We start from the raw sequence: 12,041 nt of genomic DNA, 5'->3' as shown, positions 1-12,041 counted from the left end.
GTTGCCTGTAGTTTTGCAGTATAGTTGAGGGATTCTTAAAACAAATTGTATTTGGACGAAGCTGAAGATGTGAATTTAGACGACAGTTGGTGGCATTTGGTATATGGCCAGGCGCGGAACGAAATTGGTTGGCAGGGAAGCACGCGAGTGGTCCGAGAAAAAATGCCGAAGACCAAGTCGAGCGGCGACCGAGCAGGTGAAGTCCAACCACGCGGCCCCAGGGCCAGGACAAACGATCACCATCATCCATGATACATCCTTTCGCTTGCTGTTACTGCATAGCTTCCTCCTGATTTTCCCCCGAGCTCGTCGTTTCCGCCGAAAAGACGCGGCTGGAGCACAGATTTCTTGTTCACCTTCCACGGCGTCTCCGTCGCCTCGAGAGCGAAGCTAGCTGTCCCAGCCCCAAGTGACGAGTCCTTGGCTAGCATCAATCACTCACTCGCCAAAAGCTACATCTACATTCAACAACACCAGAACTTTTTTTTTTTTGCGAGACAATACCTGTACCTTTTGTGGGACCCAAGATGCATGTATTCCAAGGAAAATAAATAAACAGATATTGAAATAATTAAGGGGATTTTTCGTGCGAAATTCGTCCGAAAAAAACTGAAAGTACGAATCAATAATCGAGCACATATGGATAGCTAAGTCTTTACACACTAACACCAACAACATCGATTCATGATCTATCACCAACAACCTAGCATAGCATCTATACTACTCTCGATTCTGCAACGCGTGCATGTACAAAATACAACAAAATCTGATAGACGAACGCAAAGCATCTGCACACTGATTAACGGTATATCCGTGACCTCATCGATCCGAGCCTCTCCGATCTCAGCTGGCGGCCTCGATCCCATCCCAGCCAGAGCCAGGCGCTACGCGCTATACGGCTAGGCGACGTCGATGACCGCCGCCGGCGTGGACAGCCGCGACGAGAAGCTCTGGTAGAGCAGGCCGTCGCCCCGCCCGACATGGGCTTCCTCGTCCTCGCTGTCGTCGGCGTCGAGAAGGTCGCCTTCGTCGAAGTTGAGCGCGTAGCTGAGCGGGTCGTACCGGAACTCCCCGACGCCCGCGCGCCGGCGCCACCGCATCCGCTCGCCGAGGCCGCCGCCGCCGGTGCCGAAGCAGCAGAACACCGTGGCGCGCAGCCTGTGCCGCAGCGCGCCGCCAAGCGACGACGGCGCCGGCGACGACGCCTCCATCTGCACCGAGCAACACGGTCAGCTGCGCTCAGCAGGGGTCAGGCTCGCGAGCGTGATTAGTAGCCTCGCTTTCTTAATGAGCGGTTGGTTACCGGTGGGCACGACGAAGGTTAAGACCGGGCGAGGTGGCGATTAAGTAGGAGGAGGCGTGGGGAGTGACGGAAAAGGACATCATGCCGGGGGAGGGGGGCCGGTGGCGGCGTGCGTGGACCGTGGACGGCTACTCCGTGTCTCCGTGGTCTGTCCATCCGTGCTGTCCCTGCCGTAGACCAAAGCGTAGCAGGTGGTGGGAGTGGGAGTTGAGGGCGTGACACGGTTAGATAGAGGTTGCAGTTTGGGTTGTGCTTAAATGATTTCTTTTGTGAAACAGGATTTACTAAAAAGTCCTCCTTAGATCTTAGAAGTACGCCACCATCTCGATTCTATGAAATTGAAGTCCAACTCGGGGCGTTTTAAAGTTTTCACACCATCCCACACTCGCACGACTGCATGAGCAAACACTTCATACGCACGCTAGATCTACTTACTATCCGCTTGCAAAACATCTTACTCCTAAAAAAACCAAACAAAATCGAAAAGGAGATTTTTTTTTACGGTCTCATCTATGAAAACCCTCCGATGATCGTCCCTCTAGGTGATTCCAGCCCTCCGATCGCTCCATCAACCTCCGCTCTCTTCTCCACCGTTCATTTTTTCCCATCAACCGCCCATCCTCCTCCACCCTCCCCCACGAGCTTTTTAAAAAACGCTACTAGAGTTGAAACCAAATTTAAGGGTCTTCGAGGCAAGCAATATTATTTATTTTTAACCATTGCAACATGGACATTTTGCTAGTAAGAACAAAACACATAGTAAGACAGCAGGACACAAACCTACTATTACTAGTGGAGTTAATCAAGTCTGCCACATCATATATTAAGTTAAAGACCACATAGTAGATGACATAACACAAGTTTGAGATGTCACAGATACACAGATTAAATTAAACTGGAGTAACTTTCTACAGCTTCTGCTTCTCGGTGGTATGAACCATCTCGAGCAAGAACCCACAATAGCCGATAGTAGATGATACAATCAGTTTTTCCCCTGGCCTCAGTGGTGCCCAGTACCTGCACAGGAATATGCAGACATTAGTAACCATGAAAATCACAAACATTTAGCTCACATCAACATAATTAGGAAAGCAGATGTCAGTCAGCATCAGCGGATAGTGTACTACAAATTTACCATTAGGCACTGATAAACTAGGGTACACACAAAAGTCAGTTGGGAATCCAATGGGAGACTGTGATAGGGGATTGCATTTTAAATTTAACTTGCTCACCTTTCTAGAAGTTCTTTGGTGAGAACTTTAACTTTCTCAACAAAAGGTTTCTTCTTGCTCGACTCCTTGGCGCTTTCAGTTCCGTTAAAAGCGTTGCCATAGTGACGATGTCCATGAAATTGCAGATAAATCAATGTAGATGCACAATATGAGCTGACTAGCATGCTGGAGTGGTAGATAAAACAACTGACTAATATCATCACTGCAAGGATCTAAAGCTTACATCAAACAGAGTAGGTTAAACAGCAGCTAAACTATACAGCATCACCCCCTTCCGCATACAGCATAACCCCCTTCCGTGCAATCTCCTAAAATGATGATCAAAGCACTACCAAAATTTGTGACTTTGTCCCATTGAAAATCAACTTTTGGGGATTAAAAGATCCTAGGGCAAAAGGGTTCTATTATCAGCTTTTGAGTGCAAAGGTACAATTTGGACAGAAAATTAAGGCAACAGCGATGCGATCCACCGCGATTGAAGATATCCCAGAAAACATCCTACCGGAAACAGTGAAACTGCTGAAATTCTGTGAAGACAGTCAATAAGACAGCAGGCCTTGCAGCTCTCTGATCTGCTTTACATGAATTGAAACTCCTAAGAGTGCAAAGGTACAATTTGGACAGAAAATTAAGGCTACAGCGATGCAATCCACCGCGACTGAAGATATCGCAGAACACATCCTAGGCAACAGTGAAACAACTGAAATTCTGTGAAACGGTCAATAAGTCAGCAGGCCTTGCAGCTCTCTGATCTGCTTTACATGAATTGAAACTACCTTAGGAGACAATATCCTCTCAAAATCCAAATCCAAACTGGGATCTCCAAACTGGATGGATCCCTACACCTTCTATGCAGTAAACAATCCACTCCAGCATGAACATGTCAACCATGAATTGAGGTAAATTGAAGCTACTGGAGGGAGACGAAATCCTCTCGAAACCAAAATCCAAACTGGAACCGCACACCCTAGTCGAGATACACGAAACTCAATCATGCAAAAAAAACATACGCAGAAACAATCCGGTTCAGGATGAACATGTCAACCATGAATTGAGATAGGCATACATCCAGGCCCGGCAAGCATAAAATTTGAAGAAACATAAGAGCTGTCATTAGGCCCAACCATCAACGTCAACTGTTACATGACGAATAGCGTGAGAAAAAACTTGCGAGATTTCCCAAACCTAATTTGGTCAAAACAAATTCACACTGGACATGATCCCCTCCTAACCACCCAGGCAAACAAAACGTAAGCGAGCTTGAAAGCGAACAAACCTGGATGATGCTTCGGATCGGGGTGCCCTTGATCCGAGACGCAACGCCGGCGCCGGACGAGGAGGCCAGGAAGGTGACCCCGAGAGATGGGGGAACCATCGCCTTCCGGGACGCCGACAGGGGTGCGGCGGAGCGGCGGCGATGTCCGCCGAGTCCGGATCGGCGCAGCAGCATCGCCATACCTCCCTCCTCTCACGCGTCCGGTCGATTCGTAGCAAGACAAGATTGGGGACTAAAACTAGGCTCCGTATGGAGAACAACAGATTCTCAAAATCCAAAATTCAGAATCTGGATTGGCCTCCAAACATAACAGATTCTGACCTAGATTCTACAATCTAGATTTTGGATTCTGAAAATCCCAGAAATTGCTCAAAGGTTGATTCTACCAGATTTTGCATGCATATTTGACCATTTTGCTCATCAACCTTCTAGATAATTATCCAATCTGCTATTGTCCACTCTTTTGAGTAAAAGAGTAGCAAGGGCATAAAAACATCTATTTAACAAACTACCATATAATCAGATTTTGGAATCTATGATCCAAACAACACCATCCAGATTTTGCTTAGAATCTGGATTCTCGAAAACCATCTAAAATCTAAATCCACAATTGCATCCAAACGTGGCCTAGGTCACGGTGGGCTGGTTGGGTGGGAGGTGGTGGTAGGCTAGTATATTCCCAACCCGTCACGTTTCCTCACCTACCACGTAATAGGGATCTGCATCGGACGGTTGACCTAATAGAACACGGATCAGTCCAGCTAGATCATGGGTCGGTTTGAAATAATTCACCTCAGTGTGTTCGGCCTCCACCGGCCCAATATGCGGCACATGCCTTCAACCCTCAGTGTGTCGGGCCTCCTAGCAGGTCCCAACAAGCCACCCGGGCTATTTATTATTGGAGTTCCTGCAAGTTGGTTAAACATTAAATCCAAAATTGAAGATCTACATTCAACGTATTCAACATTTTGACAAGATCAGATTCACATTTTTCAAGACTAGATTCAGCATTTACAAATTTTAGATTCAACAATTTTTAGAAACGCAAATCAACATTTTGAAAAAAATAAATACTTTCAACATTTTTCTTGAGATATTCCAACATTTTAATAGAATGGATTCAATATCTACTAAAACCTATATCAACATTATGAAAATAAAAATCAGCTTCTCCGACGCCGGCAATATGTGTGGCGGCAGGGGCAACGCTGGCATGCATGGCCGGGGCGGCTCTCGGCGGCAGGCGTGGCCGGGAGGTGCGCGGCGTCTGGGCGCACGATGACGGGGCAGCTGGACCCTCGTGCGGCTCGACGGCAAGCGCAGCCGGGGCCACTCGTGTAGCTGGCGTGGCCGGGACGTTGCTCGGCTGCAGCGTAGCTAGGTGCACGGCAACGGATGGCTCGACGAGGGTTGGAGGAGGCGGCGAACGGCACGGTGAGGGCGACACGTGCGGGCAGCGGCGGCGGGTGAGGGTGAGGTAGGGTTGAAGAGACAAGTCACATCTTACGGATGAAATCTATTTGCACGAATAACAAACACCAGAAGCCACGTAACATGCGGGCTTCTGGAAGATCCATGGTTATTTTTAGTTGCCTGGTTATGTCTTTTAGCATGCTCTAGCTATGCAACAAATCCCCCTTAAACCGCCGACTCCAGGGAGCGTTTGGTTGGGTGTATGGGTCAGACCCGTGGGCTGCAAAGTGGTGTGTTCGCTATCCTGAATAACGTGGCTGGAGCCTTCATCGCATGGAATGGAAAAATGGATCATTCGCAGGCTCGAAGCGTCGTTGTGGTGACCTCCGGTGTGTTGTTTTCCCCTCGCCAACACAGGGCAGCGACAGTGAGCGGCGAGCAGGGTTCGCGGTGGTTCTCGAAGTCCGCCGCGTGCGGGGGCTGCGGGGCCGGGGCCGGGGCCGCAGGGGCATGCGGCAGTCCTGGGAGGCGGCGCTGCGGGCAGCGTTGATGCCGGCGCGGAGCTGCTCACGCACTTGCTGCCAGCGTGGGTCCAGGGAGAGGCGGAGCACGGCGGAGGCCAAGGTGCATGCACAGGAACCGCAGCCGCTGTCACCCCAGTAGCGCTGCCTCCCCCTCGCCGCCCAACGATGCTCAGCCGCGTCCGTCGTGGAGCTGAAGCGCCGTAAAGCTGCAGCCCGCGGCAAGGTTAGCAGTTGGGGAGAGGGTGCGGCGGTGGCCAACAGTCGTCGATTTGGATTTGCAGTAGAAGGCAAGTCGTTAAGAAATCTTCTGTGGGTGAAACGAATCTTGATTCTGTACCTTCGATTATGCAGCTTATGTTGATGATTTGGATGCCGTTCCATTGCCTTCCTTCCTCCAAATAAATTTTGATTTGTTTGTGGTTCACGTGCAATTGAGTGTCTATCAGATCAGCCATGGGACGCGCGCCGGCGGCTGTGGACATTACCATCTACGCCCAGCAAGAATTCCACCATGACTTCACATCGCTGAGTACCGCGGCCGCCTCAAGAACCTCTCCGACACCTTGTACGACGTCGGCGCCGCCGTCACCGACACTGCCTTGGTCATCAACACACTGCGCGGGCTGAACTCCAAATTCAGTGAAACGATCACCGTGTTGGGTGCCCAGAAGCCGCCTCCCTCCTTCCTCTACATCCGCTCGTACCTCATGCAAGAGGAGAAGCGGATCCGGCACACGCTGCAGATGGAGGCGTCGACGGCGCTGCTCGCCGCTGGCTCCAACAGCAGCACCGCCAGGAAGTCCTCCACCAACCCGCCCTCGCCGCAGCCCAATGGTGGAGGCGACCGCCGCAAGAAGCGCAAGGCGTACAACTCCCGCAACAAGACCTCCGGCTCTAGCAGCTCCAATAACAGTATAACACACGTCCGCCTGCATCTCCGTCGTCCACACCGCAGTGGGCGTCCACCTACAACCCATGGACGGGTGTTGTTCAGGCGTGGCCACTGAACGCATGGCATGCGCAGGTCCCTGGCATCCTCGGACCCCGTCCTGGTGTCGCACCTCCGCAGGCTCTGACGGCGTTCTCCACGTCACCGTACCTCGACGGCCAGCAGTTTCAGCCACCAACGCCGCCCATGCCGCCCGATCTGTTCTCCGCCCTGCACGGCATGCCAGCCCAAGCTCCACAAGGCGGAGGCAGCGACTGGTTCTTGGACACGGGTGCGTCGACGCACATGGCCTCCCTCCTCCTGTTCCTCAACAAATTGCCATCGGCAACGGCAGTGTCATGCCCGTTTCACACGCTGGCCGGGTATCCCTGCCTACCTCCACTTCCGCTTTGCATCTTTAATAATGTTTTAATCTCCCCTAACCTGATCAAGAACCTGATATCTGTCCGTGCTCTCACCCGTGGCAACTCTGTTTCTGTCGAATTTGACCCGTGTGACTTTTCCATCAAGGATCTTGGAACCAAGACGGTACTGCTCCGATGTGATTCGTTTGGGATCTCTCCCTGCTGCGGTCCTCGGAACGATCCCCTGGCGCGTCATCTGCTCTTCTCGCTGCCCACAAACACCAGCTTGTGGCATGCTCGACTTGGACACCCCGGCGATGCCTCTCTTCAGCGCATTTTGCATTCATTTGATTTCACTTGTGCCAAGGACGACGATCATACATGTCATGCCTGCCGTTTAGGCAAACATGTACGGATGCCTTTCTACACATCAAATTATGTTTCTTCCACTGATTTTCAAGTTTTGCACTGTGAGTATGGACATCTCCAATAATGAGCAATTCCGGGTTCAAGTACTACCTTGTTGTTGATGATTTTTCGCATTTTGCGTGGACGTTCCCACTTCGCCGCAAGTCCGATGTTCTAGAACTTGCCGATCATGAGCTTGCAGACCGATAACGGGAGAGTTCGACAACGCCGCCTCACGCACGTTCTTTGCCGCTCACCGCATTGTGCAGCAAAATAATGGATGTCCTGAACGCATTCTACGCACCATCAACGACGGCGTTCGCTCTACTCTTCCATGCATCGATCCCACCCACATTCTGGCCCGATGCGCTAGCCACGACAACTTACTTGCTCAACCGGCGCCCTTATCATCCTCTCCACAATCACACCCCATTTGACCTCTTTGGCTTGTAAGGCTGCTAATGGTCTTAGAACCGCCTCAAAACTAAACCAAACCATATATAATAGAAAATTAATTTCAAACCATACCAACCAGCCCATTACTCTTATATATCTAAACCAAACCAACTAAGTAATGTAAAAGACCAAAAACCAAACTAAACTCATATCTCAAACCGGTTCAAAACCACTTCAAACCTATTTTCCATATATATCATATGGTTAGCTTTCGACGTGGACTCACATGTAGATCTAGCATTACCAATTTGCACGAAGTAGCTGACTGTCATTTTGAGACATCTCTAACAAATTTGAACTGGTTTACATATGTGTTAAAGATGTAGTTTGAACTGGTTTTGCAAAATGAGGGAGTTAAGTAAACCTTTTGTTACTTTAGGGGGTTATTTGGACAAAGGGGTACTAAATTGGACTTTTTCCTAGCAATTAATACCAACCTGAGATATTGAGAGAATAGGAGACACAACAATATATATCTACTGGTGCAGAAAAGAAAAACAGAACCGAGTGTAGGGGTTTAGGTAGCCAAATTGGATTAGACAGTGAAACTGTAAACTTTCTAATAATGCCAGACACACAGCAAAAGTACTCATCCCATCCCTCCAAACCAAGGCAAAGGCTAAATCATCAGTCAGTTGCATATGCAGGCACGCAGCTATGTACCTCCTGCACACAATTTCCAAGAGACTGCTCCTCAAAACTTTCTTAACAACAACCTAAAAATAGGTAATAACATATATGAGTATATGACTGTCCTGCTGCTGTGGTCATTAAACAGAGACCTTTTATTAGGGAAAAAAATGAAGTAGGCGATAAATTGTGTGCATGTCTTCAGGCCGACCCATTTTCGTGACTGATCAACAGAAAAAGGAAGGTCTGAGCAGCTTGACGGGAAGATCATGTTCCAGTAGAAACACATAAAGATTTAAAAAATCAGGACCGAACCACTTAACAGCAGGGAGCTCCTTACTGCCCCTTTTTTCTATATATAAAAATGGTTAGGTAAAAAAAGAGAGACCCTAGAGCTATCTCAAAAAGAACCGCTTAACCTACTTGCAGAGGGCTAGCAATGTCCACCAGACCATATAATTTATTTCTCCCCAGATCTTTTCCAGATATCTATGCGTAGTGTCAACATGTAAATTCCCATGTACAAGTCATGCATTTGGGAGGCTCATAGTATTACTTAAAGAAATAGCTAATGCATATATCAGTGACACTAATATCCCTCGTGCCCATAAAGAAAAAGAACATATATAGAAAAATATACAAAAAAAGTTACATGATGTGTGACCAATTTTCTGCAAAAAATTGACCATCTAGATTTTGATATATAGGTCGCAATGAATGCCTAGACCCAGATATATCAAATCTTAAAAAAGAGATAAGATAATATGTATCACACAGACTGACTGAACACATCTTCACTGTTTGCAGTTAGTGGTTGTGTGACAGAAATCCGAGTGTTTCTGTGTCCTAAAGGATAGATAGCCGATTCAGTGAAAGAATGCCATGTACAAAACCTTGGGATCTTTCAACAATACAAAATGTGCAGGCAAAGCGGAAGAGAGTAAATTCTTGACAGAAGGGCATAATACAATGGCGTTGTAGTTACTGCAAGATCCCAAAATTTGCTACTAAATGTGATGTGCTAATTACCATACCAGGTAAAGCGGGGGAATTTCAGGATGAAGTTTTACTCTGAAGAATCCATCGACAGCAAACACGCACTTGTAACCACTAATGGAGTGGTGTTCACTGTTACATATATAAGAGATAGAGCATTTAAGCATCACGATGTGAAATCCATATCAAATATATCAAAAGTACAGAAGTTGGTGGGAGCGTTAAAAACTTGTTAGCTGTCCAAAATGATTGAAGTGTTGATCAACTAACTATTAAACTCACTTCAGTAGATAGGTGAATTCCTTTCTTGCAATTCTGCAATGGAAATTTCATCGTCCTTAGAATATCCGCCAAAGAACAAAAGATTGATTGTGCAAAATTAAAATAGTGTTAGAATTTTGATGTGAAGTGATGAAAGCTCAGAAATGGTGGTAGAAAAAATTAAGAGGGATGAAAAGAATGCACAGTAATGAACAAACATGACAAAAAGACAGATGTGTCACGGATCCACATATTCACCATTGAAGAATAGAAGACCAATCCAAAAGTAATAGGCAGTGCTTCTGAATATAAATTAGTATGCAAATGTTTCCAAATAACACAATGAATTAAAAATGTCTAAAAAACCAAATATTATACAACTTAACTACAAGTACAGCACTACCTTAAAACCTCCTTATAATTGAAGATGGCAGTGTTCGACCTATGGCTACGCGCTGGGGCAAAAACATTAACACCTATTGTCTGTCTATGCGACTCCGAAATTTCATGTGCCTGACTTTACAATATGATTATAATTGCCCAGTCAGATTCCAAAAGGTCTACACTCAATAAAAGTTGGGAATACTAGACCAGTGGACCATATAAGACAGACGTATCATAGAGATATCTAGTGAGACTATTTTGCCAAAAATATTGAAAGTGTACTTGGCAAAGAAAGGTAAAACATGCAAAGAAATCAGTGCATGAATAGTTGCGGATTTAACTGAACCACGCCCGGTAATGTTCATGCACTGATTTCTGTTTTTTTTTCTTCTTGCACATTTTTTTTGTTCATCCTCAATTTTTGCATGATGGTAGAAGATAGTAACAAGTATCCATTCAAATTTTTAGATGGATTTTTGATGCACATTTAGAGGTGCATCCACGGGTTGGGGGCACGGTAGCACCCCAACCCACGGAAGCACCTGAACCTTTCTCAATGCATGATTCAGTACTCAAATAATCTGAGTATGCTACTCAGGGAGTAGCAAAGAAACATGCCTGATTCAGTATTCAAATAATCACATCCTACAATGACCAACACTGAGAGAATACTCAGAAAACTAATAACACTTAAATTTATCATATAGGAATTGATAAGGAAAGATTTTTTCTTGATAAGAACAAACAACAAACTAACTTTATCATATAGGAGCACACCTCAAAATAATATGTAAGTTATCGATGCAAAATGAGCTATGCCATTCCAAAAACGGTTACACATTATAATCATCAAGGCAGAACTATTCTACCTGACAAGAAAGGCACCAAGCACTAGTAGAGAATTGGCTTTCGATGCGCCCCCTTTTGTCCCGGTTTAAAGTTAGCCCGGGACAAAAGGTTCACCAACCGGGACTAAAGCTCGGTCACTGGTGGGGGGCTCACCAACCGGGACCTTTTATCCCGGTTGCAAAGGCTAGTGTGAAAAAAAGATCCTGAGAGGCATTTTATCCCGGTTTGAAACACCAATCGGGATAAAAGACCCCCCCCCTTTTATCCCGGTTGGTAACACCAACCGGGATAAAAGGATCGAGAGCCTTTTATCCCGGTTTGTAATACCAACCGGGATAAAAGGGGGTCATTTATCCCGGTTGGTGTTTCAAACCGGGATAAAAGGGTCTCCAACGAGGTCACTGGAACAGGACTAAATCCCTCGAACCCTTTTATCCCGGTTTGTAATACCAACCGGGATAAAAGGGGATCTTTTATAAAAGGCCAATTCTCTACTAGTGAAGCTTAAGAATACAAAGTAAATTCCACTCAGTTTTCTCAGTTGTTATATTAAGAAATGATGAAATAAACAAATATTAGTGGTATGACACTTGAACATGAAGGATTTTCATAAAAAAAAAGGTAAAAAATGATGCTAACACTCCCAGCTTGAATTTGTTACTGTTGAAATGGTATGAAAGAGATAAGACAGTTGCTCAGAGTCTGCTAGCTACTAGATAAGCAGGCACATTAAACATGGGAAGACCAGAAGCATGTATGGTACTATCCTTCTATCAAGAAGGGCCCCAACCTGAAAGTAAACTATAAGGCTTGGTCATATGGAATCATATCCAGATAAACGCTCTACCTCATGCATACAAAACAGAAAGTACGGATCGTACAAATATTTTAAGAAAACAATGGACCAGATATCATAGTGGTTAAATAACTAGCAATCATGAGTGTGCTTCCCCAAATATTCAAGCCCCAATTTCGCAAGACGCAAGACGCTGTGTGCACTCATCTGCCCCGAGTCC

At 46.4% G+C, this 12,041-nt stretch overlaps 1 protein-coding gene and 2 long non-coding RNA genes across 3 annotated transcripts; 1 reads left to right on the top strand and 2 right to left on the bottom strand.

The window, feature by feature from the left end:
- Positions 1–594: 594 nt before the first annotated feature.
- Positions 595–1,478, bottom strand: LOC117860926 (uncharacterized). Its single transcript, XM_072291614.1, has one exon. The coding sequence runs from the start codon at positions 1,209–1,211 to the stop codon at positions 900–902; it is 312 nt and encodes a 103-aa protein (XP_072147715.1). The 5' UTR covers positions 1,212–1,478; the 3' UTR covers positions 595–899.
- Positions 1,479–2,101: 623 nt separating this feature from the next.
- Positions 2,102–4,686, bottom strand: LOC117860242 (uncharacterized). The gene is made up of 2 exons (XR_004641455.2): positions 2,536–4,686; positions 2,102–2,320 (listed from the first exon to the last, which is right to left on the bottom strand). It is a non-coding gene; the product is annotated as an uncharacterized lncRNA (long non-coding RNA).
- A 547-nt stretch (positions 4,687–5,233) lies between these two features.
- LOC117842094 (uncharacterized) lies at positions 5,234–7,556 on the top strand. Its single transcript, XR_011897406.1, has 2 exons — positions 5,234–6,035; positions 6,195–7,556. It is a non-coding gene; the product is annotated as an uncharacterized lncRNA (long non-coding RNA).
- Positions 7,557–12,041: the final 4,485 nt, after the last annotated feature.

The sequence above is a fragment of the Setaria viridis genome, chromosome 1 (assembly GCF_005286985.2).
Source record: "Setaria viridis chromosome 1, Setaria_viridis_v4.0, whole genome shotgun sequence".
Classification (NCBI taxonomy): Eukaryota; Viridiplantae; Streptophyta; class Magnoliopsida; order Poales; family Poaceae; genus Setaria; species Setaria viridis.
This window is presented reverse-complemented; position numbering and strand designations above follow the sequence as displayed.

Coding starts and splice junctions, on each gene's coding strand:
- LOC117860926 (XM_072291614.1), bottom strand. CDS start 1,211: ATGGAGGCGTCGTCGCCGGCGCCGTCGTCGCTTGGCGGCGCGCTGCGG.